Source organism: Lepidothrix coronata, unplaced genomic scaffold (assembly GCF_001604755.1).
Source record: "Lepidothrix coronata isolate B3197 unplaced genomic scaffold, Lepidothrix_coronata-1.0 Scaffold178, whole genome shotgun sequence".
Taxonomy (NCBI): Eukaryota; Metazoa; Chordata; class Aves; order Passeriformes; family Pipridae; genus Lepidothrix; species Lepidothrix coronata.
Window position 1 is genome coordinate 1,851,533 of NW_016690358.1, and position 21,934 is coordinate 1,873,466.

Below are 21,934 nucleotides of genomic sequence, written 5' to 3' on the forward strand. Positions count from 1 at the left end.
ACTCCTCTCAGCTATTTTAGGAATGAGCCGTTCATAGTCCACACAATGGAACATCAGTTTTATGGGATTATTCTGCTTGTACATGCAATTACTAAGGCAAAGTGAAGACAGGGCAGAGCTGACCTAGATTTTTTATTTAGTAGATGTGCTTTTATTAATTTCTCTGCAGCTTTGATGATCCTCATGAAAGAAGATATTAGAATAAATTACTCCCCTGAAATAGATGCCCCAGTGGTCCCCAAGCCGCATGCAAATGAAGCTGTTTAAATACTTGCCCTCCAGATTTCAGATACACATTTTTGCACACGCTGACACACAATCCTGCACTAAAGAAGCCCTTCCCAATCTATATTTTGAGTTCCTGTTGTAATTACCATTTTCAAATTTAGGGCAGGCATTTGTGACACAAAATTGCGTTACTTTTTATACCCCCGAGTTATAAAAGCTACAGCTAAACACAGTCACCTACATCTATATTTAGGCATCTGAGTACAAGTAGCTCAAGTTTTCAAAGCTTGCCGCTGCCTCAGCCTCTGCAAGCCCAAGGGCACATAAGGTTACCAGGATCTTTGTGAATAATGCCACTACTGACATTTCGGTAGTTCAGTGCTGAATAGTGAATTCAGCCCCTTGCTCAAGCTGAAAAATGATCCCTTGCTGGGGCACAGTCAGGAATTAATAACACTTGGAGGTTAAGAAATGAGAAATTTCTACAGTGCATCTCTAAAACTGAGCGAAAGAAACACTGACAGACTTTTCTTCCACGTAACATCTCCCCTGTCATGGTTTGTATGCCGTGCAGAACAAAGGGGTTAAATGGAATCAAGAAGTTAATCCCCCCCCCAAAAGCATGTCCCTGACCATGCTAAGAATCACTTTAAAAAGAAATGAGTACGAACGGGGCCAAGAGGAAACTCTCCACTGCCACAAACACGCTGTCTTTGATTCTACAGTGCTGCTCAGCCCCGTCCCCCAGCTCCACCAAGCCCAGCCAAAACTTTCACCTGCCACCTCCCAGGAGGTGACGGTGACACACATTCCCCGAGGCCACTTTCTTAGGAGGAAGGGCAGACAGAGAAGAGCCAGCTGGCCTGGATATTCCAGACTGTTGCACTTAGCAGAGAGGACAGTAAGAAACACCCATCTCTTACCCCATCGCAGGGACTCGCTAAGGTGCTGGTCACCTGCTCATAGGCAGCCACGGTCTCCGCAGTGCTAGAATGGCTGAAAGGCTTTACAAAGAGGAAATCGCTCTGCTCAGACATGGGCGAGAAACAAGAGGTGTAATTCTGTGCCTGGGAGGTCAAACCCGCTCCTCCCACGTCCAGGTACTTGATGAAGCCATCTGGCTTCATCTGCCCTCGGAAATGGGAGGCGGGCTTGCGGCCAGTCCCCCGGCAGCAACCCGCCAAGGTCCAGCTGGCACTGCCAGCTTTGAGACACCGGGCAGCCACCAGAGCAAACATCACGCAGGACACAAGGGAAATGGACACCAAGGAGATGATGAGGTAAAGCGTTAGGTTGGTATCCTTGGGAGAAGACTGCGGGAGGTCCAAGGACTTGGAGAAGTCCTGCACGCTGTTTTCCTCCGGAGAAATGACTATTACCACGGAGGCCGAGAGGGACGGTGTGCCATTGTCCCTCACTTCGACCACCAGCCTGTGGGAATCTTCTGACTCCCTGAGAGCCTGTGCAAGCCTTATCTCTCCAGAGCGGCGTTCCACTTGGAAAGGCAAAGCCTCAGCCGTCTCCTGCAGCTGGTAGGACAGCCAGGCATTATGGCCACTGTCAGCATCAACTGCTACAACTTTGGTGACCAGATAGCCAGGCTCTGCCAAGGCTGGGATGGCCTGGTGGAAGGCAGAGCCCTTGGGGACAGAGGGGTAGACAATGTTGGGAGCATTGTCGTTCTCATCCAGGACGAACACATGGACCACAGCAGTGCTACTCAGCACAGGAGACCCAGCATCCTTCACCTCCACAGGCACCTGGAACACCTTGTCCTGTTCGTAATCCAGAGCTCGCACGGTGTAGATGGTGCCGTTGTCCTGGTCTATTCGGAAGTAGGTTGAGACGGGTACATCCTGCATCCCATTATCCAGGATGGAGTAAGACAGCTTGGCATTGCTACCCTCATCAGGATCAGACGCTGACACCGAAAAGACAGAAGTTCCAGGAAGGGAGTTCTCCTGAACGTGAGCTGTATCAAAAGGGCTGGAGAAATTCGGGGCGTTATCATTCACGTCAGCAATGCGGAGGTAAAAGGTTTTTTGTGTGGCCCTCTGGGGGGACCCAGAATCCACAGCCCTCACTGTGATGTTGTATCCACTGGCCTTCTCCCGATCAAGGGGACCACTTGTGACCAGTGAGAAATGCTCTTTAAAAGATGACACCAGTTTAAACGGGAGCTCTTTTGCTATCTGCAGACGGACCTGCCCGTTGTCACCGGAATCGCTGTCCTTCACACCGATGAGGGCAATCACAGTGCCTGGGGTTGCATCCTCCTGCACTGGGCTGGAGACAGAGGTCAGCACAATCTCTGGGCTGTTATCATTGATATCAATTAACTCCACTCGCAGGTGACAGTGGCCTTCCATGGCTGGGGATCCCTTGTCCCTGGCTCGAACTGCAATCTCATAAGCACTGGATTCCTCATAATCCAGCAGGGCTTTGGTTCTGATCTCCCCTGTCCGGGGATCTAAGGAGAACAGCTTGGTGAATTTACCAGGTGCGTTATTGCTGGTTTTGAATGAATATTCCACATCCCCGTTGGGACCTTCATCCAGGTCGGTGACATTCAACTTGGTGACCAGAGTGCCCACTGGCACATTCTCCTCCAGATGTACCTTGGATATGGGTGGGTCACAGACAGGAGGGTTGTCATTTGCATCCAGGATATGGATGGTAACCTTGGCAGTGCCAGATTTCACTGGATTCCCTCCATCCAGGGCTGTCAGTGTTAGATGATGAACAGGCACTTTCTCTCTATCCAGTGCTTTTTCAAGTACAATCTCAGGCATTTTAACACCATCCCCTCTCACATTGATGCTCAGGGCAAAATGCTTGCTGGGGCTGAGCTCATAGGTGGAGATGGAGTTGGAGCCCATATCCGGGTCTTCTGCTACCTCCAAGGGTAGCCGAGTCCCAGGGTTGGCCACCTCAGTGATCTCCAGCACCACCTCCGGCTTGGGGAACTGGGGCGCGTTGTCGTTCACGTCGAGGACGTCCACCTCAACACGGTGGAGCTGGAGGGGATTCTCCAGGACGAGTTGGAGGTGCAGGGAGCACGTGGGGCTCTGCCCACACAGTGCCTCCCGGTCCAGCCTGCTGTCGAGGAGCAGCACACCTGCCACCAAGTCCACCTGGAAGTGCCGCTGCCCACCCTCGCTCACCAGGCGCAGGTTGCGGGCGGCCAGGCTCCGCACCTCCACCCCTAGGTCCTTGGCCAGGTCGCCCACAGAGAAGCCCGGCTCTCGATCCTCGGGCACAGAGTAGTGGAGCTGGGCGCAGCTGGGAGCCGCCAAGCAGGAGAGAGCTGCGAGCAGCAGCGGGAGCTGCCATGGCAAACTCCGTCCCGCGAGCATCCCGTGCCGGGTGTGCGAACGGAGCCGCGCGGAGCGGAGCGGCGGCGGCTCCGCGCAGCCTCCCCCGCCTCCCCGCCCCCGCTGCCGGCCCCGGCCGCCGGAACCCCCGCGCCCCGGGGGGGTCCGAGCGGGCTGTGCAGGGAGGAAGCCGCCGCCGGAGCCGCCGGAGCCGGACAGGGAAGGATGGAGGGGGCGGGGGGGGGGAAGCGAGCGCAGCCCGGCCGGATGAACCGCTTCTCGGTACGCAAAGACACACAAAGTCGGCGAGCGGAGGGGATGGACCGAGTGACAGTTTTACGTCTCTCCACAGCCCCCTCCTCCTCCTCCTCCTCCTTTTTCTCTCCCTCCTCCTCCCCTTCTCCTTCTCACCGCCTTCCCCAAAATACGCACGGCGTAGCCCCCCCCCTTCCCCCGCCGCCGCCACTCCGCCCCCGCAGCGCCGGGAGGGCGCCGGGGACTCCCGGCAGCGGGAACCCCGCTCCGCCCTGCCCGGCTGCTGGCAGAGGGCACCGGCCGCACCCCCTGCCCAAAGCCGGCTGGGGTCCCGCATCCCGAGCCGGCTCGGTGCCGAGCCCCGCACACACCGAGGCTGCGGTCAGGCTGGAGAACACACTCCCAATCTCACCTCGCTGTACAGGGGAGGAGGATCCGCGGAGGGTTTCACAAACATGAACTCGCTGATATCCGAGACCGGCGAGAAGCAGGAGCGGTAACGCGGGGCGGGGGGAGCTGTTGCTGTCACCTGCACGCCCATCACGGTGTCCCCTTGCTTAGGCTCATAGTGCAAGTGCCCAAAAATGTGGCTGGGAGGGGGCTGAAGCGTGTTCACGCTCTCCACGCAGCAGCCCTGGTTGGCAGGTGCAGAGCCCCGCCGGAGGCACCGTACGCCCAGCACTGCCAGTCCCACCAGCGAGACGGTGGAGATGAGCACTAGGGATACAATCAGGTAAAGCGTGATAGTGGGCAATCCCCCACTGTCAGCAGCCCGACCCTCGGAGCCCTGCAGGGCCTCTGGACCCTTCTCCTCCACCAGCACCACCAGTGTGACGGCTGTGGAGAGTGGGGGCTCCCCGGCGTCCCGCACCACCACCAGCAGTTCGTGCGCAGAGGCGTCCGTGTCCTGCAGAGCCCGTGTGATCCGGACCTCCCCGGAACGCAGGGCCACGCTGAAAAGCCCCAGGTCTGTGGCTTCCACGAGGTGGTAGGATAGCCAGGCATTGCGCCCCGAGTCCGCGTCTATTGCCACCACCTTGGTGATGAGAGCAGGAGGGGCGATGGAGGGGGAAATTCGGAACTGAGCAGCGGAGTCCTCCCCAGCCCTGGGGAAATGCACCTGTGGGGCATTGTCGTTCTGGTCCACTATAAAAACATGAACCAGCGTCCTGTTCCTCAGGGCCGGGGAGCCACCATCAGAGACCTCCACGTGGAACTGGAGATAGGTGGTTTGCTCATAGTCAAAAGGGAGCTTGGCAGTGACCTGCCCACTCGTGGGATGTATGGAGAGGTAGCGAGTAGGATCCAGGCCTGGATCTGTCCCACCAGCTCGCAGGATGGAGTAGGAGAGGCGGGAATTCTGCTCGGAGTCAGGGTCAGCAGCAGAGACCGTAACCAGCACGCTGCCCACTGGATTGTTTTCTGCCACCAGCACTTCATAGGATGCTTGCTCAAACTGGGGAGCATTGTCGTTGACATCTATCAGGGTGATTGGCAAGATGGTATGGCGGGAGAGTGGGGGATTGCCCAGGTCCGAGGCAGAGACGGTGACATTGTAGTAGGCAACATGTTCCCGGTCCAAACGGGTGCTGGTTAGCAGCGAGTACTGGTGCTCGTAGTCCTTGCGCAGCTGGAAGGGAAGATCCGGAGACACGTGGCACAGGACCTTGCCCTGCTCCCCAGAGTCCCTGTCTCTGACGTGTATCACAGCCACCACTGTGCCCGGCAGGGCGTCCTCACTCAGGGAGCTGGAGAAGGAGGTAAGAATGACCTCGGGTGCGTTGTCATTCACATCAGTGACTTCCACCACCACGCTGCAGTGCTCCTCCATCGTGGGCGACCCCATGTCCTTGGCCTCCACTTCGATCTCGTACACTGTCGCCTCCTCAAAGTCCAGGTTGCCCTGGACACGAATCTCCCCAGTTTGCTCATCGATGGCGAAGATCTGGCGTAAGGCAGCCGAGTTGTGGCTGCTGAGGGAGTAGCGGATGTCTCCGTTGGGTCCTTCGTCCACATCGGTGGCATTTAACTTCACCACGAGGGTGCCCAGCGGCGAGTTCTCCACCAATCGGGCTCCATAGGATGGTCTGTCAAAGACAGGGTGGTTGTCATTGGCATCCAGGACCTGAATAGTGATGCGTATCTTGCTGGACTGTGGGGGAGAGCCCCCGTCTTCAGCAGTCAGGACCAAGTGATGGAAAGCTCTGAATTCCCGATCCAGGGCCCGCTCCAACACCAGCTCAGGGAACTTCCCACCATCAGTGCGCGCCTTCACGTTGAGGTTGAAGTTGTCATTGGCACTCAGGTGATAGGTCTGCAAGGTGTTGGTGCCCACGTCAGGGTCCTGGGCAGGCTGGATGGGGAAGCGGGCACCCAGAGACGCCAGCTCGTAGATGCGCAGGGAAACCTCCTCACTGGGGAACTCTGGGGGGTTGTCATTGATATCCAGGATCTCCACCTCAATGCGGTAAAACTCCACTGGGTTCTCGATGGCAAGTTTCAAGTGGAGGAAGCAGCGTGGGTTCTGCCCGCAGAGCTGCTCCCGGTCTATCCGCTCGCTGACCATTATAACACCGGTGTTCACGTTGACAGAGAAGTACTGGGAATCCGAATCTGACAGTACCTGCAGATTAGCTGCCGCCAGCTTCGCCACATCGGTGCCCAGGTCCTTCGCGATATTGCCCACAAAGGCACCCCGGGTGAGCTCCTCCGGGATGCTGTACCGGATCTGAGCGGAGGAGCTGTGCAAGAACAAACAGAAGGAGAAGACACGCGGCAGCCCCAGGGACCGGCGCGCCTGCCCTGCCCTCGGCATCCTTGCCGGGTGGCCGGCCGGGCAGCGATGCCCTCCGCGCCGGGGGCCGCGCTCAGCGCTCGCCGCTCCCATTCATTGTTTGGGGCGGACGCGGCTCGGCGGGGCGGGGGCGCGCCGGGGCCCGGCGCAGCCGCGCCGCCATTGGCTGCGGGCGCCGCGCCGCCCTCCAATGGGCGCGCCGCTCTGCCCGGACAGCAACACGGCGGCCAATCACGGCCCGCGGGCCGTTGCCGCGCGCCGCGAACCCGCGCGGCGGCTCCGCGCGCTCGGCGGGGCCGCGACCCCGCGGCCGCTCACCTGGGCGCGCTCCCGCGGCCGCTCACCTGGGCGCGCTCCCGCGGCCGCTCACCTGGGCGCGCTCCCGCGGCGCGCCGCCGGCCGGCAGGACCGCCCCGGGGCCGCTCACCCGGGCGCGCTCCCGCAGCGTACCGCGGGCCGGCAGGACAGACCCGGGGCCGCTCACCTGGGCGCGCTCCCGCAGCGTACCGCGGGCCGGCAGGACAGACCCGGGGCCGCTCACCTGGGCGCGCTCCCGCAGCGTGCCGCCGGCCGGCAGGAGAGCCCCGCGCTCCCTCGGCAAGGTCGCGGAGGGTGGGCAAGGCCGCAGGAAGGTGAAGTCGCTCCCCTCGGAGCCCTGGGAGAAGCAGGTGCTGTAGCACTGGGACTGGGTGTCGGTGGGTCGCAGCGTGACCTCCATGTACTTGAGGGTGCCGTCGGAGCTGAGCTGGAGCTTGGGGCTGGAGTGCTTGAAGAAGTCCCGGGAGGGCGACTCGCTGAGCCAGCAGCAGCAGTAGGGTGAGACGGCGGCGCGGCCCCTGCGCCGGAGGCACCTGGCGGCCAGGACGGTGACAGTGGCCAGTGCCACCGTGCTAACGGCTGCCAGCGCAATGATCAGGTAGAGGGTCAGGTCCGGCTTCTCCTTGGCACCAGCCAGGAAGTCCCGAGGCTTGTAGCTCTCCTCCGGGGCTGCCTCCTCCAGGGCCACAGTGATGGTGGCGGTGGTGGAGAGCGGTGGGTCGCCGTTGTCCGTCACCTGGACGACGAGCTGCTGCACTGCCATGTCGGTGTCCTGGAAGGCACGTGCCGTCCGCACCTCCCCGGTGTGCAGAGACATGTGGAACAAGGAGGGGTCGGTGGACTGTGGCAACAGCCGGTACGAGAGCCAGGCATTGTACCCGGCATCCGCATCCACCGCTGTCACCTTGGTGACCAGGGAGCCCGGTGGGACAGACAGCGGGACCCTCTGGGGTGCCGAGACATCGCTGTCACTGGCAGGGTGCAGGATGGTGGGGGGGTGGTCATTCTGGTCCAGCACAAAGATGTAGACAGTAACATTGGCATGGAGTGGGGGGGACCCCGAGTCCCGCACGGCCACAGAGACCGGCAGAACCTGCAGCTGCTCGAAGTCAAAGGTGCTCTGAGCGTAGAGGTTGCCATTGTCAGGGTTGATGTGGACGAAGGAAGAGATGGGGGACCCCTGCACTTGGCCACTCACTATGGAGTAAACAAGCCGGGAATTATCCCCATCGTCAGGGTCTGAGGCAGAGACAGTGCACAGCAGGGAGCCAGGCGGGTTGTTCTCCTCGAGAAAGGCATCGTAGGAGGGCTGCAAGAAGCGTGGGGGGTTGTCATTCACATCAGATATATTGAGGAGCAGTGTGAGTGTTGTGGTGAGGGCAGGAGACCCACCGTCCCGGGCGATCAGCACCACTCGGTACTGTGAGGTGGACTCTCGGTCCAGGCTCTCCCGGGTGACCAGGGAGAAGTGGTTCTGAAGGGACCTGATGGCAAAAGGCACATAAGGGGAGATCTGCAAGCTCACATCCCCATTGGCCCCTGAGTCTCGGTCCCGGACATTGAAGAGCCCCACGACAGTCTCTGGTGGGGTGTCTTCTGGCACCGGATTCAGCAGGGAGGTGAGCAGCACCTCTGGGGGGTTGTCATTGGCATCCTCCACTTGCACCTGCAGAACACAATTGCCCTCCATCTCTGGGACCCCTCCGTCATGGGCTCGCACATAGATCTCATAGAAAGGTGATTCCTCAAAGTCCAGGGCCCCACTCACCCGGACCTCACCACTGTGGGGATCCAGGGAGAAGAGCCTCCGCACCAAGTCGGAGGTGTGAACCCCGAAGGAGTACTGTGTCTCCCCATTGGGACCCTCGTCGGGGTCAGACGCGTTGATCCGGAGGAGCAGGGCCCCCACAGGTGTGTTTTCCGGGACTCGCACCTTGTACGTGGTGCGGTCACAGGTGGGAGCGTTGTCATTGACATCCAGGACCAGGACTGTTATCTGTGCCGTGCCCGAGCGGGCTGGGCTTCCCCCGTCCACGGCCGTCAGCACCAGCTGCAGTTCTGGCTGCTCCTCCCGGTCCAGGGCACGCTCCAGCACCAGCTCCGGGAAGAGTTTGCCATCCGGCTGCTGCTTGACATCCAGGGAGAAGTGGGAGTTCGGGCTCAGCCTGTAGGAGCTCACAGCATTAGTGCCCACATCGGGGTCCTGAGCACTCTCCAGGGGGAAGCGCGCGGCCAGCGTGGCAGACTCGGCGATGCGCAGGGTGCGCTGAGCGGTGGGGAAGCTCGGGGAGTTGTCGTTGACATCCAGGATCTCCACTTCCAGGCGGAAGAGCTGCAGGGGGTTCTCTGTCAGCACCTGCACCGACAGCACGCAGCTGGCAGCTGCTCCGCACAGACGCTCCCGGTCCAGCCGCTGGCTCACCACCAGCGTGCCGCTGTCCAGGCGCACGGCGAAGTGGCGCGAGCTCTCCTCGGAGCCCAGGCGCAGCCTGCGACCCGGCAGCTCCTCCACCTTCAAGCCCAGGTCCCGGGCCATGTTCCCCACCACAGTTCCCACCTCTGACTCCTCAACCACCGAGTAGTGGATCTGCCCGGAGACCCGGCCCCAGCCGCAGAGCAAAAACAAACTCAGTACTTGCCATTTCCAGGCGGGTCGCTGGAGGCTGACACTCTCCATGTCCGTGCGCGTCTGGCCCGGGACACAGCAGGCACTGAGGAACTGCGATAAAATCCCTGGGTCTCTCTTCCGCGGCTTGGAAAACAGCTCCGGGGCTCCGGCAGGCTGCGGCTCCGGCTGTCAGCCTCCGAGCAGAGGGGGTGGGCTGGGGGAGGGGAACTGAATCACAGCCCCAGCGCGGAGGTGGGAGGGAGGGGGGTTGGGGGGAGAAGCAGATTTCCCCCCCTCGCTTCAGATCAGCGCCCAATTGGCCGAGAGCTCCGTCCCCTCTCGGCCAGCAGTGGCTCTGGAGGTGAGGGAAGCAGGGGCCTGAGCCGGCAACAGCGGGGCTGCCACCCCCGGCCTCCCCTCTGCCAGCCTGACTCACTTGCTCCGACAGCTCGCTTTGCGTTCACAGGGAAACTGCACGTCCTGGCAGCCTGGAAGCTAGGTACAAACCCTCCCTGTGTGCTCCCCCTTCCACAATGGGGGCTTCACATCGTGCCCACACACAAAGGGCAGCTGTCAGGAACGCACGCCAAAGGACTTTTCATGCCTGATGAAAAGGTGCTTGTTAGAGCCCTGAGGTGCCAAGGGCTCTTCTCCCACCCCTCTTCTCCCCCCCAGCTAATGCTTTGGCTGCTGCCTGCACCCCATCATTGCCTCTCTGAGTGAGGCATCACTGGCACCAGTACCACCACCAGCCGGGAGACTTTGCACTGAAACAGGGATGCCCACCCCTGCCAGCCCACCTGAGGGAGTGGGAGGCTGAAGGTGGGAAGGCAAAGACAGGTGAGCCATTCAATGCCAGAGTACAACTGCTCCCAAAGCACACCTGACTAAAACCCCTTCCTCACTCTGGGACGAGGAAGAGATCAGTCTTCACAGTACCCAAATCACTGCAAATACATAGAGCCGGACAACAAGGCCACTAGAACACCACTGAATCACAACACCAGGTCAGGATGTCAGACTGGGAAGGAGGCCCAAGCCTCCCACCTGGCAGACACACATACTGACATTCTGCAGCAGACACGGCTTTGCAGCCCTGCAATCTGAAGACAAAAGCAGAGGTCTCGGCCTCCCCAGAGGGGAGCAAACCGTAATTGCCTCCTCTCCCTGTCACTGAGGATGATGGCAAGCTGCAGGGTGTTAACTCAGCTCACATCCCTGCAGAAGCCTTGTGCAGTCATAGAATCATAGAATGGCCTGGGTTGGAAGGGACCTGAAAGACCATCTAATTCCAACCCCTTGCCATGGGCAGGGACACCTTCCACTAGACCAGCTTGCTCAGAGCTCTGTCTAACCTGGCCTTAAATACTTCCAGGGATGGGGCAGCCACACCTTCTCTTTACAACCTGTCCCAGGGCCTCACCACCCTCCCAGTAAAGAATTTATTCCTAATGTCTAACCTAAAGATTCTCTGTCAGCTTGAAACCATTCCCTCATGTCCTGTCACTACATGCTCTTGTAAAAAGTCTCTCTCCACCTTTCTGTCCCTGGTGCATCCACCTTTCTGTCCCTGGTGCACTGAAGGCCACCCTGCCCTCTCTTGGGTGCACACAGACCCTGGGGTCCGGGGTCTGCAGTGGTGTGGCAGGCAGGGGTCCTGCCTGGGACCCTGTCTGCCCCCCCCCACCTGGGCACCAAAGGGACCTGAGGGAACAGGTGAGAGAGGCTGAGGGGACCAGTGCCCGGCACAGTGGACGGTGACAGGGACACCATCCTTCTGGCAAGGACAGACACGGTGGAGGTGCTGCTTCCGAGGGTCCTCCCTCTCCTCTGCAGCAGTTCCCTGCCTATTCCCAGAGCCGTGAGGCGGGACCACCCTGCTGCCAGTCAGGGAGTGACACAGCGAGGACTGGTGAGAACACTGCGCGGGTCCCACCTACTGCCCGCTCCGGAGGAGGGGAGAAGGCTTCCTTAAAGAGCCAGTGCAGCAAAACGCTGCATTGGCTCTTTAAGATTCCACAGGGATCTACAGAGACCAATAAAGGTATATAGAGACCAATACCTGTTTGGAGGTACTTATTTTGGGGGTGCGTCTGGCAGTGCCACCGGCAAGGAGCTGTCACAGTAGCCTTGACTCTGGAATGTGCCCTGTCCCCATCCCAGGCAGGGCCCCAGACAGCACAGCAGGGTGACAGGCAATGCTGCTGGTAATACAGGGTGCTGTGCCCCTGGTAGTGGGTTTGGTGCTGCTGTGGTGCCTCAGCAGAAGCCCCCTGTGAAGCCCACACGGTCTGGGAGAATCCACCCAGTGTCCCAAGATGGCTCAATCACCAAGGAGCTGCAGCAAGGGCTTCACACGGGGGATTCTGCTGTTGCTTGAGTCTGTCAAAGCCTGGGATAGGGACAGTGACAAGGCAGAAAGGGTATGGGGTGTCTGGGATGGACAAGGAAATGTTCCCCATTCCAGAGGGCCAGAGCCCTCCCTGTGGAAGGGCTCCAACCCAGACAACCCAGGGATCACTGGAGATCCTGCAGAGTGGGATCCCTCATGGCAGGACACACTGCCTGCTACAGACAGGGCCAACACCCTCCCCTCTGCATCAGTTTTGGGGGCTGGCTGTGTCCTGCAAAGCAAAGAGGTGTAAAGCCTTTGCAGACTTGACACGGTCTTTTGTCACCACAAAGACTGAAAATCCAGGGCTCAGTGCCAGCCCAGCTGATTTCTCACTGCCAGTGCCTTTCCAGTGTAGTACTGGGGAGTAGGAGGGAGTCATGGCTAGGGCTCAGGCTTCCTGCCTGCCTGGTATCACCTCCTTCCACCCCACTCTCAAACAATTTGCTGCCCCCATCCCCAGAGGCATCTTGCCAGGACCTTTTGGTCGAGGGGACATCCTTGTCCCCAACCTGAGCACAGCCTGCACAGTGCAGAGGAACACTTGCTCCTGCAGCTGCTGCAGCCATTCCCACCTGCCAGAAACCAGAAATGCTGAGTCTGAGCAGTGACGCAAGCGGGGGGGAAAAAAAAAAAAGGGAAAAAAAAGGCATAAAATAATTCTGAGAGGTTTCTGCCTCCATCTCTGATTTGGCCACACTGAGCAGGCGGCACACGCAGCCTCACACCCGTGCACAGCTTCCGCTGCACCTCACTTCCTTCTGCTCTGAGGAGCCGGTCGCTCTCACTCACAGCCTCCCAGGAAGGACAAATCACCAGCACCAGCCACCTTGAAAACCCACCAGATCCACCACCACCCCCATCCACTGGATCCACTACCTGGCCTCACCTCTGAGGATTGAAGCACTCCTGTAATTGAGAGCTTTCCAATTAAGCTGCACAATTCCCATCGGGGAAGAAGCACAGGAGCTGCCTGCCATGCGCAAACGCCTTCCTGCCTGCAGTTTGCTCAGTCAGGACATCAGACATCACCCAGAGATAGCACACTACAAACCATGCAGAGCTTATAATAAGGTTTTTGAACAACATCTGAGTGGAGGACTCCCCATCCTGCTCAGAGCCACAGTCCAGCTCAGTGGAGCCCTGCAAGCAACTGGGACAGTCTGCAGTCCCACCCCTCCACCCTGAAGGAAACACCATCACAGAGCTTCCATGGAAACAAAACCAGGAGCATCAGGAGTCAAACATGAGGAGCAGCACAGATGGGAGGGATGCTCTGTGGCCACGGTCTGTCACACAGAGGAACCAGCATCATCCTTCAGCTTTGTGTGCTACACTGTGGGTAGTGACACTCTGGTCCCCCACTGGCAGCTGGTGGCTCCCAGCCCCATTTGCACCACCACCTCTTCAGTCCCCACCAGGGCACAGAGACTGTGTTCCCACCCACTGCAAGTGCTCCCCTCAGCTCTCCTATTGCAAAGGGAAGGAAATACCATCAGCAACAAACTTTGTGCCAAGGATTTACAAGTGGTTGCAAGCTGACCTCAGGCTCCACCGGTTACTCACGCAAGGCGTACCCAAAACTGCATCCAAAAGTCATGTTTGCCAACCTGAGCAAACTGACTCACTTGATCCTGCTCAGCACAGTGCAAATGTCACTGACACTCAGGACAGCTCATGTGACTCCAAAGAAGACCTGTTCAGTCATAGCTGACCACTCTGTACAGGCACGGCGCAACTGGACATCCCTCCCAACCCCAACACGCCACCAAACACGTATGGCACAAATGAACTGTGGCTCTGCCCGGCGCTGGGACATGCCAAGGAAGGAGCTACATTACCTCGGCAGGTGCGGGGAGCCGGCTGGCAGTGCCCACGATCTGGTGGTACAGCCCTGGCTCACCATTCCTTATGGTGCTCTGACGGCTCCCCAGGGGGCTGGAAGTGAAGGGCTTTTTACACAGGAGATCACTCTGGCGAGAGTCCGTGGTGAGATAGACCTGGTGGTAGAAGTTGGGTGGTGTGAAGCCACCCCGCACAGCATCGATGTGGTGGAAGGGCCCTGGTGTCCTGTATGTGGTACTCCTGGAGCTGTTGAACAGCTCCTTTGACTGCCTCCACTTGTAGCACTTGAAGATGCCCACAGACAACATGGTGATGAAGAAGGCTGCTGAGACCAGAATCACAGCCAGGATGAGATAGAAAGTCACATGTTTCCTGGGGTCATTGGCAGGTGCCACATCAGTGAGGTCAGTGAGCACCTCCTTGACCATTTCGGCCACAGAGATGGAGACAGTGGCAGTGGTGGACAGCACAGGCTCCCCGTGGTCCTTCAGCAGGATGACTAACGTGTGCTGAGGAGGGTCATCCTCGCGGAGCTGGCGGGCCGTGAAGATGTCCCCATTGTGCAGCCCAACTGAGAAGAGGCTGGGGTCAGTGGCCTGCAACAGGGTATAGGAGATCCAGGCATTGTACCCTGCATCTGCATCCACCGCCACCACCTTGGTGACCATGTGCCCGGCAGGAGTGCCGGGTGCCACCACATCGGGATAGGTGGCGGAGCTGTTGGGGTGGGGGTACAGCACGGTTGGGGCATTGTCATTGACGTCAGTGACAAACACACTGACCGAGACATTAGTGGCCAGAGGCGGAAAGCCGCCGTCCTGGACCTGTACCATCATGCTGAACTCCACCTGGTCCTCGTAGTCCAGGGAGGTGAGCAGGTAGAGGGTGCCATTCTCCCGGTTGATGGAGAAGAGGTGGCCCACAGTGGAGTCACCCTGCAAAAGGCTATAGGAGAGGTGGGCATTGCGCCCAAGGTCTGGATCTGTGGCGCTCACATTAAGGATGGGAATGCCAGGCATATTGTTCTCCAGAACATACACATCGTAGGAGTCCTGGGAAGACCTGGGCGCGTTGTCATTGACATCTGACACCTGCACCAGGATGTGTTTTACTGCTGACAAGGGTGGTGAGCCCGAGTCCCTGGCTGTGATAGTGATGTTATACTCCGATGCCTTTTCCCGGTCCAGAGCTCCTTCTGTTTTCAGTGTGTAGTAATTTTTGAGTGAGGAACTGAGCATGAACGGGATCCCAGGGGAAATGAAGCAGTTCACCTGGCCGTTGTCATGGGAGTCCGAGTCTGTTACACTCAGCAGAGCTACGACTGTCCCTGGAGCTGCATCTTCAGGCACAGGGCTGTACACAGAAGTCACTGTCACCTCTGGAGCATTGTCATTCACATCCACAACTTCCACCAGCACTTTGCAATGAGCCACACCAGGAACGACTCCCTTGTCTTTAGCCTGTAAGTAAATCTCGTACAGCTTCGCTTCCTCATAGTCCAGCTGTCCCTTGACCCTCAACTCCCCTGTGGCCGAGTCCAGAGCAAAGAGTTCCCGTACCTTGGCGGGGGTGTGGCTGCTGAAGGAATAGACGATGTCTCCATTGGGCCCATCATCCAGATCATATGCACTGATCCTGGCGACCAATGTTCCGCTGGGCGTGTTCTCCCTCACACTTGCCTTATAGGTGGACTGGTTGAAGACCGGGGCATTATCGTTGGCATCTACAACGTCAATGTGGATCTGCACATGGGCCGACCGTGGTGGGCTGCCTCCATCCAGCGCAGTCAAGACCAAATTCAGCTCCTTCTGCTCCTCCCTGTCCAGCTCCTTCTCTAGCACCAGTTCCGCGTACTTGCTGCCGTCCACCCTCGTCTGCACGTCGAGCGCAAAGTTCGGGTTGGCGCTCAGCTGGTAGGTCTGCAAAGAGTTAATTCCCACATCGGGGTCTTGCGCGCTCTCTAGCGGGAAGCGCGCTCCTGCCGCCACAGACTCACTGATTTCCAGCCTCGCCTGGCTGCTGGGAAAAACCGGGTCGTTGTCATTGATGTCCTGGATCTCTACGGTGCCGCTGTACAGCTCCAGCGGGTTTTCCACCACGATCTCAAAGCTGAGGGAGCAGGGAGAGAGCGCGCCACAGAGCTCCTCCCGGTCTATCCGCTCGCTCACCAGCAGCGCCCCGCTCGTCAGATCCACCCCGAAGTACTTCTTGTTGCCGCCGGACACCACTCGCAGTCGGCGTCCCGGCAGCCGCCCGAGGTCCAGCGCCAGGTCGGCTACCACATTCCCCACCGCGGAGCCTCTCCGCGCCTCCTCGGGAATCGCATAGCGAATCGCGGCGGAAACCCAGTCGGAAACGCCGAACAAAAGCAAGAGGCTCAGTACCTGCCCCGTCGTCACCCCGCGGCTCCTTACAGCAACGCCGTTCATCGCACAGGACGGCCGCGCTCTCCGCTTCGCCCCCCCGCCCCGGCTACAAATCCTCAGCTCTCCCCGTCATGCCGCTGCCCAGCGGCCCCGGGAAGCGGCGGCGGCGGCGGGGAGCCGGGCATTGCTCGGCGGGCTCGGCGGTGACTCACTCCCAGAGTCTCTCTGAGACCGTCTGCGCCTCATCCCGGCTCCGAGCGGGGCCGGGCCGCCAGTTCCCCCCCGCTCCATCATTGGCCGACAGCGGCACACAGAGTCCCGTCCAATAACTGCACAGAGCGCAGGGCTCCAAAGCCCCTCCGCGGGGCCGCCGCCGCCGCCGAGCCCCGCCGGAGGGAGAGCGGCGACCCCGGCCCGAGGACAGCGGGGCTGGAGCCGGCAGAACCTGAAGGGAGAGCACAGCCCTGACAGAACCCCCGCCATAAGGACAGGCGGGCTGACAGAGCGCTGGCAGGGGCAGGGTAGATCGGGCACGGGGACTGCGTGTGCGGGCAGGAAGGTGTAAGAGTTGGCGGAGAGGATGACGCCAAAAAGGGCGATACGGAGACGTGGGGTCTTTGGTGTGTGTTTGTGTCCCGGGAACACCTCGTTAGAATGAGGCAGAGGGAGTAAGAAGGGGAGGTGGAGCAGGCGGGAGGAGAAGTGGGGAGGGTCGTCCGGGGTATGCAGGGCGCCGAGGGGGAGCCAGTACCGGCACCAGCTTCCAGTGTCCCTCAGGACCTTCAGGATACCAGTCATCCCACCCAAGTGCTTGGTTAGCCCCTTCCTGACATCCCACGGAGTCGCGACGTGGCGGCTCCGTGTGTCACCAAAGCAGCGTCGCCGGCACAGAGACGACACTGATTTCGTGCTGCCGAGTTACGAGCAGCTCCTCCGGCTGCAGCACAGAGTCACGCCGCGGGGAGGCTCCCGCCGCAGGATTCCAAGGAGCACCGCCCCTCCTGCGAGATCCCCACCGCCACCACTATCCCAGCAGGCATCTTTCCCGACAAACTGTAGAAATCTCGGTTTAATACGCCCTCCTGCGCTCGTCACCTCCCAGCTCGCTCCCTGGTACCCTTCTCCACCAGCCAGACGCAGGGAAATCACGGTCTGCGACATACAGGCTCACCGGGGCCGGGAATGGATCCCGTTCCCGTGCAAAGCCCAGCAGGTCACGGCACCGTGTAGACCACGGCACCGGCAGTTCCGGGGCGAAAATCAGCCATTTCCTGAGCTGCCTGCCTGCCTTTGGGGTTGTCGCTGTCATCAACAACCCGTGATACTCTGGGTGTTCCGACCTCTCGCGCACCCCTACTGATAAAAAGACCCCGATTTCGGCCCTCGTCCGACACTCGCACAACTGCTCAGCTGTCACGGTGTAATGGGAAGGGGACGAGGAAGTTTGATAAGGGAGCGCCAGGAGCCCTGTCAAAACCCGGCTGAGACACAGCGTCCAAACGTGTCTTCCCACAGCCGAGGCTGCTAAGGAAGGGACAGCGATGTCCGTGAAATAAACCGAACTTGAAATCACCTCCCACGTGTTCATTCGCTTCTTTTAAAGCCCTGCGGAAGCGGTTGGGAAACGTTGTGGCTGGTTATTTGTTACCCCGCTACTTGTAATGGCTGAGCTCGTTGTGTAGGGGCTGCAAATCACCCGCACCAACGTGGGAGACACGATTTTCACCAGAGTGAGAATGACCTCGGCTCTGTCGCGTGTCCTCGCCCCGCACAATTGTAATAACTACCGTGAGCACACGGGATCCACCCAGAGATGAAATATTTCTGCGCTTATATGAAGACTCAGCAATATCAAATGAGTCGGCGCAGTCCGTCTTCTCTACAGGCTCAGCTATTTCCTTTTCTACTTATTAATCACTGCCAAAAGAAAAACCTTATCAGCGCTATTTATCATTCTTATCAGTAGCCCGCAGAATGTGAGAGAAGTGTAAGGTTCGCACCGATAAAATCCAATGTTAGTCATCTAACGTTCCCAGAGCACTTCTTTTCTCATAGGCAACCAAATCCGAATTATCTTTCTTTCTTACACATAATCTAAACCAAAGAAAATCCCCTGTGCTCTTCTAGACAAATCTTTATACAGCCTTCAGCGACTTATTTTCTCTGAGAGAATCTCTGAATCCTTTTTCCAATCACTGCCCATTTCGTGTCTTTCCTAAACTCGGTTTACCGAACAATTTCTCTAACGTGGGGACTGCCGTTCTCAAGTCATTTCCCTCCATACGAGTGCACGCACTCGTATGCAGAGTACCTTGTTCGTTTAATCCCAGCAGTAGCGGGACACCCAAACAACCGAGAGATGAGTACAGCGAAGAGGTCCCGGGAAAGGCATGGAAGGCTGAACATTTCCACCTACCATATTTCGATTAATCTGGAGCCCTTACATCTCCTCCACCTTGATGGGAAGCTCAAATATTGCAGATGACGCTTCAAAGCGCCTGAAAGCACCGTCTGCAGGCAGAGGAGTGGAAACCTAGGACAGCTAAGGGGAAAGACGCTTTCCACAGCACCAGGAATTCCTTCAAGGACGGGTTCAAGCCAAGTCCCAGCCTAAGACACTTACTCTGGCATTATTCGAACAGAGCTTGAAAGGAAGGCAGAGAACTACAGAATTACTCCCTCACTGAGTGAACGCGTCGATATAGACACACATCATTATCACATGAAAGCGCTTAAATGTGGCAGAGACAATTAGTGTAGTCGCTAGATCAAGGTGAAAAGGTTGTCTCAGCTTCGGACCCCACGACACTTTTGTCCCCACTCCATCCCGTGTCCATCCCACCACTACGGTTCGATGAAATTCATGCCTGTCTGTTCTCTCCAGGACACAGAAATACTGATAACACTGCAAAAATCGAGGCAATATCGTCAATTCGCAGATAAGACTGGGCTGTTCAAAAGGATCAGTCGATGTCACACACACACACACACACACCCATTCACACCCCAACGTCCCTGAGCTATTGAACAGTGCGCGGGGAAGCGACTATGAGCGCTGCCGGTGGTCCACTGATCCCCGACAGCAGAAGAGAGAAAAAAGAATCACAGAATCACAGAGTCAATTAGGTTGGAGTCATTAGGTGACATCATGGAGTCAACCTATGACCTAACACCACCTTGTCAACTAGACCATGGCACTCAGTGCCACATCCAGTCTTTTCTTAAACACCTCCAGGGATGGTGCATCCACCACCTCCCTCGGGAGCTCATTCCAATGCCCAGTCACTATTTCTGTATAGAACTTCTTCCTGATGTCCAATCTAAACCTCCCCTGGTGCAGCTTAAGATTGTGTACTTAAGACAAGAGTACACAAGAGTACACAACTACTGCTGGTTGACTGGAAGAAGAGAACGACCCCCACCTGGCTACAACCTCCTTTCAGGTAGTTGTAGAGAGTGATAAGGTCTCCCCTGAACTTCCTCCTCTCCAGGCTAAACAACCCATCAGCCTCTCACCATAGGACCTGTGCTCCAGACCCTAAGAAGATTCACACAAGCCCACAGACGAAAAACCTTAAGTGAGAAGCTCACCTGGTCTGAGCTCCCGGGGCTAGGAGGGTCCTTCCCGGGCTGAGTGCCTGAGCCGGGTTCACAGGTGAGGAGACGAGCAGACAGTGCTGCAGTCCCTGGTCTCAAAAATGTGAAGTCTTTCTGCCCCGACTCGGAGGCTAAACACACTTCGTAGGAGTAGGGCAAGGGCAGCGTGCTGCTGCAGTAGTTGTACGGTGCTTTTGAGCCAAGGCTGGAATACAGTTCCTTATCAGAAGTCAAAAAAATGGGAGGGCCCCTCGACCGCCGGCATTTAAAGAAAAATGCAAAAAAGACCGTGCAAACGAACAACAATGACACTACAGAGAGCGACACTAAGAGAATGAGGTTTAGATCAGATGTCAGCTCGGACACATCGTCTCTGTCACTCAGCTCCGGCAGCGCCTCCTGCAAGCTCTCGGCCAGCACCACGTGCAGCGTGGCCGTGGCCGACAGCGCCGGCTCCCCGTGGTCCTTCACCACGGCCACCACGCGCTGCTTGGCCGCGTCCCTCTCCGACACGGCCCGCGCCGTGCGCACCTCGCCGCTCTGCGGCCCCACGCGGAACAGCGCCGGCTCCGACGCCTGCACCAGCTCGTACGACAGCCACGCGTTGCGCCCCGCGTCCGCGTCCACCGCCACCACCTTGCCCACCAGGTACCCGGACGACGCCGAACGCGGCACCACCTCGAAAGCCGAACCCACCGAGCCCGGGGACGATCCCGAGGCCGCCGGCGGGTAGAGCACCCGCGGCGCGTTGTCGTTCTGGTCGAGCACGAAGACGCGCACCGTGGCCGTCGAGCTGCGCGCCGGCGACCCGCCGTCCTGCGCCCGCACGGCCACCGCGAACTCGCGGCACTGCTCGTAGTCCAACGAGCGCTGCGCGTACACCGCGCCGCTCCGCGCCTCCACCGACACCAGCGGCGCCGCGCCCGCCGCGCCCGCGCTGCCGCCCGACAGCCAGTAGCTCACGCGCCCGTTCGCGCCCGCGTCCAAGTCCCGAGCGACAACGCGCAACACCAGCGCGCCCACCGGGTTGTTCTCCCGCACGTACGCGCTGTACGACGCCTCCTCGAACACCGGCGCGTTGTCGTTCACGTCCGACACCTCCAGCACCAGCTCCGTGCTGCTCCACAGCGCCGGGCTGCCCCGGTCCCGGGCCACCACCGTCACGCGGTGCTCGGACGCCTGCTCGCGGTCCAGCGCGCTCGCCGTTACCACCTTGTATGAGCTGCCCGACGACGCCACGATCGACAGCGGCGCCTCTCCCGACAGCTCGCACGACACCTCACCGTTCTCGCCGGAGTCGGGATCGTTCACGTTCAGCAGGGCAACCACGGTGCCGACTGGCGCGTCTTCCGGCACTGGGCTCGACATCGACAGAATGGTGATCTCGGGCGCGTTGTCATTCACGTCCAGCACCTCCACCTCCACCTTGCAGTGCGCCACCAAACCCCCACCGTCCTTTGCCTCCACCAGCAGAGCGTAGCCTCGCGTGTCCTCGAAGTCCAGCCCCTCCTTCAGTGTGATTGTCCCGCTCTTCGCGTCCATCACGAACTTTTGAAGCACCTTGGCCGGCATTTTCCCGAAGCTGTAGGTGATGTGGGCGTTGGTGCCGGCGTCGGCATCGGAGGCGGAGACGTTCAGCACCGTCGAGCCCGGAGGCGTGTCCTCGAGCAGGCTGGCGCGGTACCGGTCCTGCGGGAACACGGGTGGGTTGTCGTTCGCGTCGGTGACGTTGATGCAGAGCTGGGCGGTGCCGCTCCGGGGCGGGTCACCGCCATCCAGCGCAGTCAGCACCAACCGCAGACTATTCTCGCTTTCTCTGTCCAGCGCACGGCGCAGCACCAGCTCTGCGAACTTGCTTCCTTCCAGGCTCTCCTTCACCTCCACCGCAAAGTACCCGTTGGTCTCCAGCTCGTAGCCCTGCAGGGAGTTGCTGCCCACGTCCGCGTCCTCGGCCACACCCACGGCAAATCGCGCGCCGGGAGAAGTGAACTCGTTGATCTCCAGCTGGAAATTGTCCTGCAGGAAGCGTGGGGCGTTGTCGTTCACATCCTGAATGTCCACCTGGACATGGAAAACGTTGAGCGGGTTGTGCACCAGCGCCTCGAAGCTGACGGAGCAGGACAACGACTTCCCGCACAGCTCCTCCCGGTCCAGCCTCTCGCTCACGTACAGGTTCCCGTTCTCCTCGCTCACCGTGAAGTATTTCAGCTGCTTTTT

General features: G+C 59.0%; 2 protein-coding genes across 6 annotated transcripts in view; both read right to left on the bottom strand.

The window, feature by feature from the left end:
* Positions 1–16,455, bottom strand: part of PCDHGC3 (protocadherin gamma subfamily C, 3) — a 37,473-nt gene extending 21,018 nt beyond the window's left edge. For 2 of the 5 annotated variants that reach the window (XM_017830387.1, XM_017830386.1), the window contains exon 1: positions 7,133–10,132. In XM_017830387.1, the coding sequence (XP_017685876.1) occupies positions 7,133–9,586 (2,454 nt within the window). In that variant the 5' untranslated portion in view covers positions 9,587–10,132. Of the gene's footprint in view, positions 1–4,209; positions 6,621–7,132; positions 10,133–13,750 lie in introns of those variants that run through there. The other 3 variants (XM_017830388.1, XM_017830391.1, XM_017830389.1) reach the window with 3 other exon arrangements.
* A 2,105-nt stretch (positions 16,456–18,560) lies between these two features.
* The window catches only part of LOC108504876 (protocadherin gamma-B5-like), a 3,949-nt gene continuing 575 nt past the window's right edge, over positions 18,561–21,934 (bottom strand). The window contains exons 2-5 of the mRNA XM_017830381.1: positions 21,263–21,925; positions 19,365–19,373; positions 18,920–19,025; positions 18,561–18,631 (exon numbers count right to left, since the gene is read on the bottom strand). Of these exons, the coding sequence (XP_017685870.1) occupies positions 18,561–18,631; positions 18,920–19,025; positions 19,365–19,373; positions 21,263–21,925 (849 nt within the window). The remainder of the gene's footprint in view (positions 18,632–18,919; positions 19,026–19,364; positions 19,374–21,262; positions 21,926–21,934) is intronic.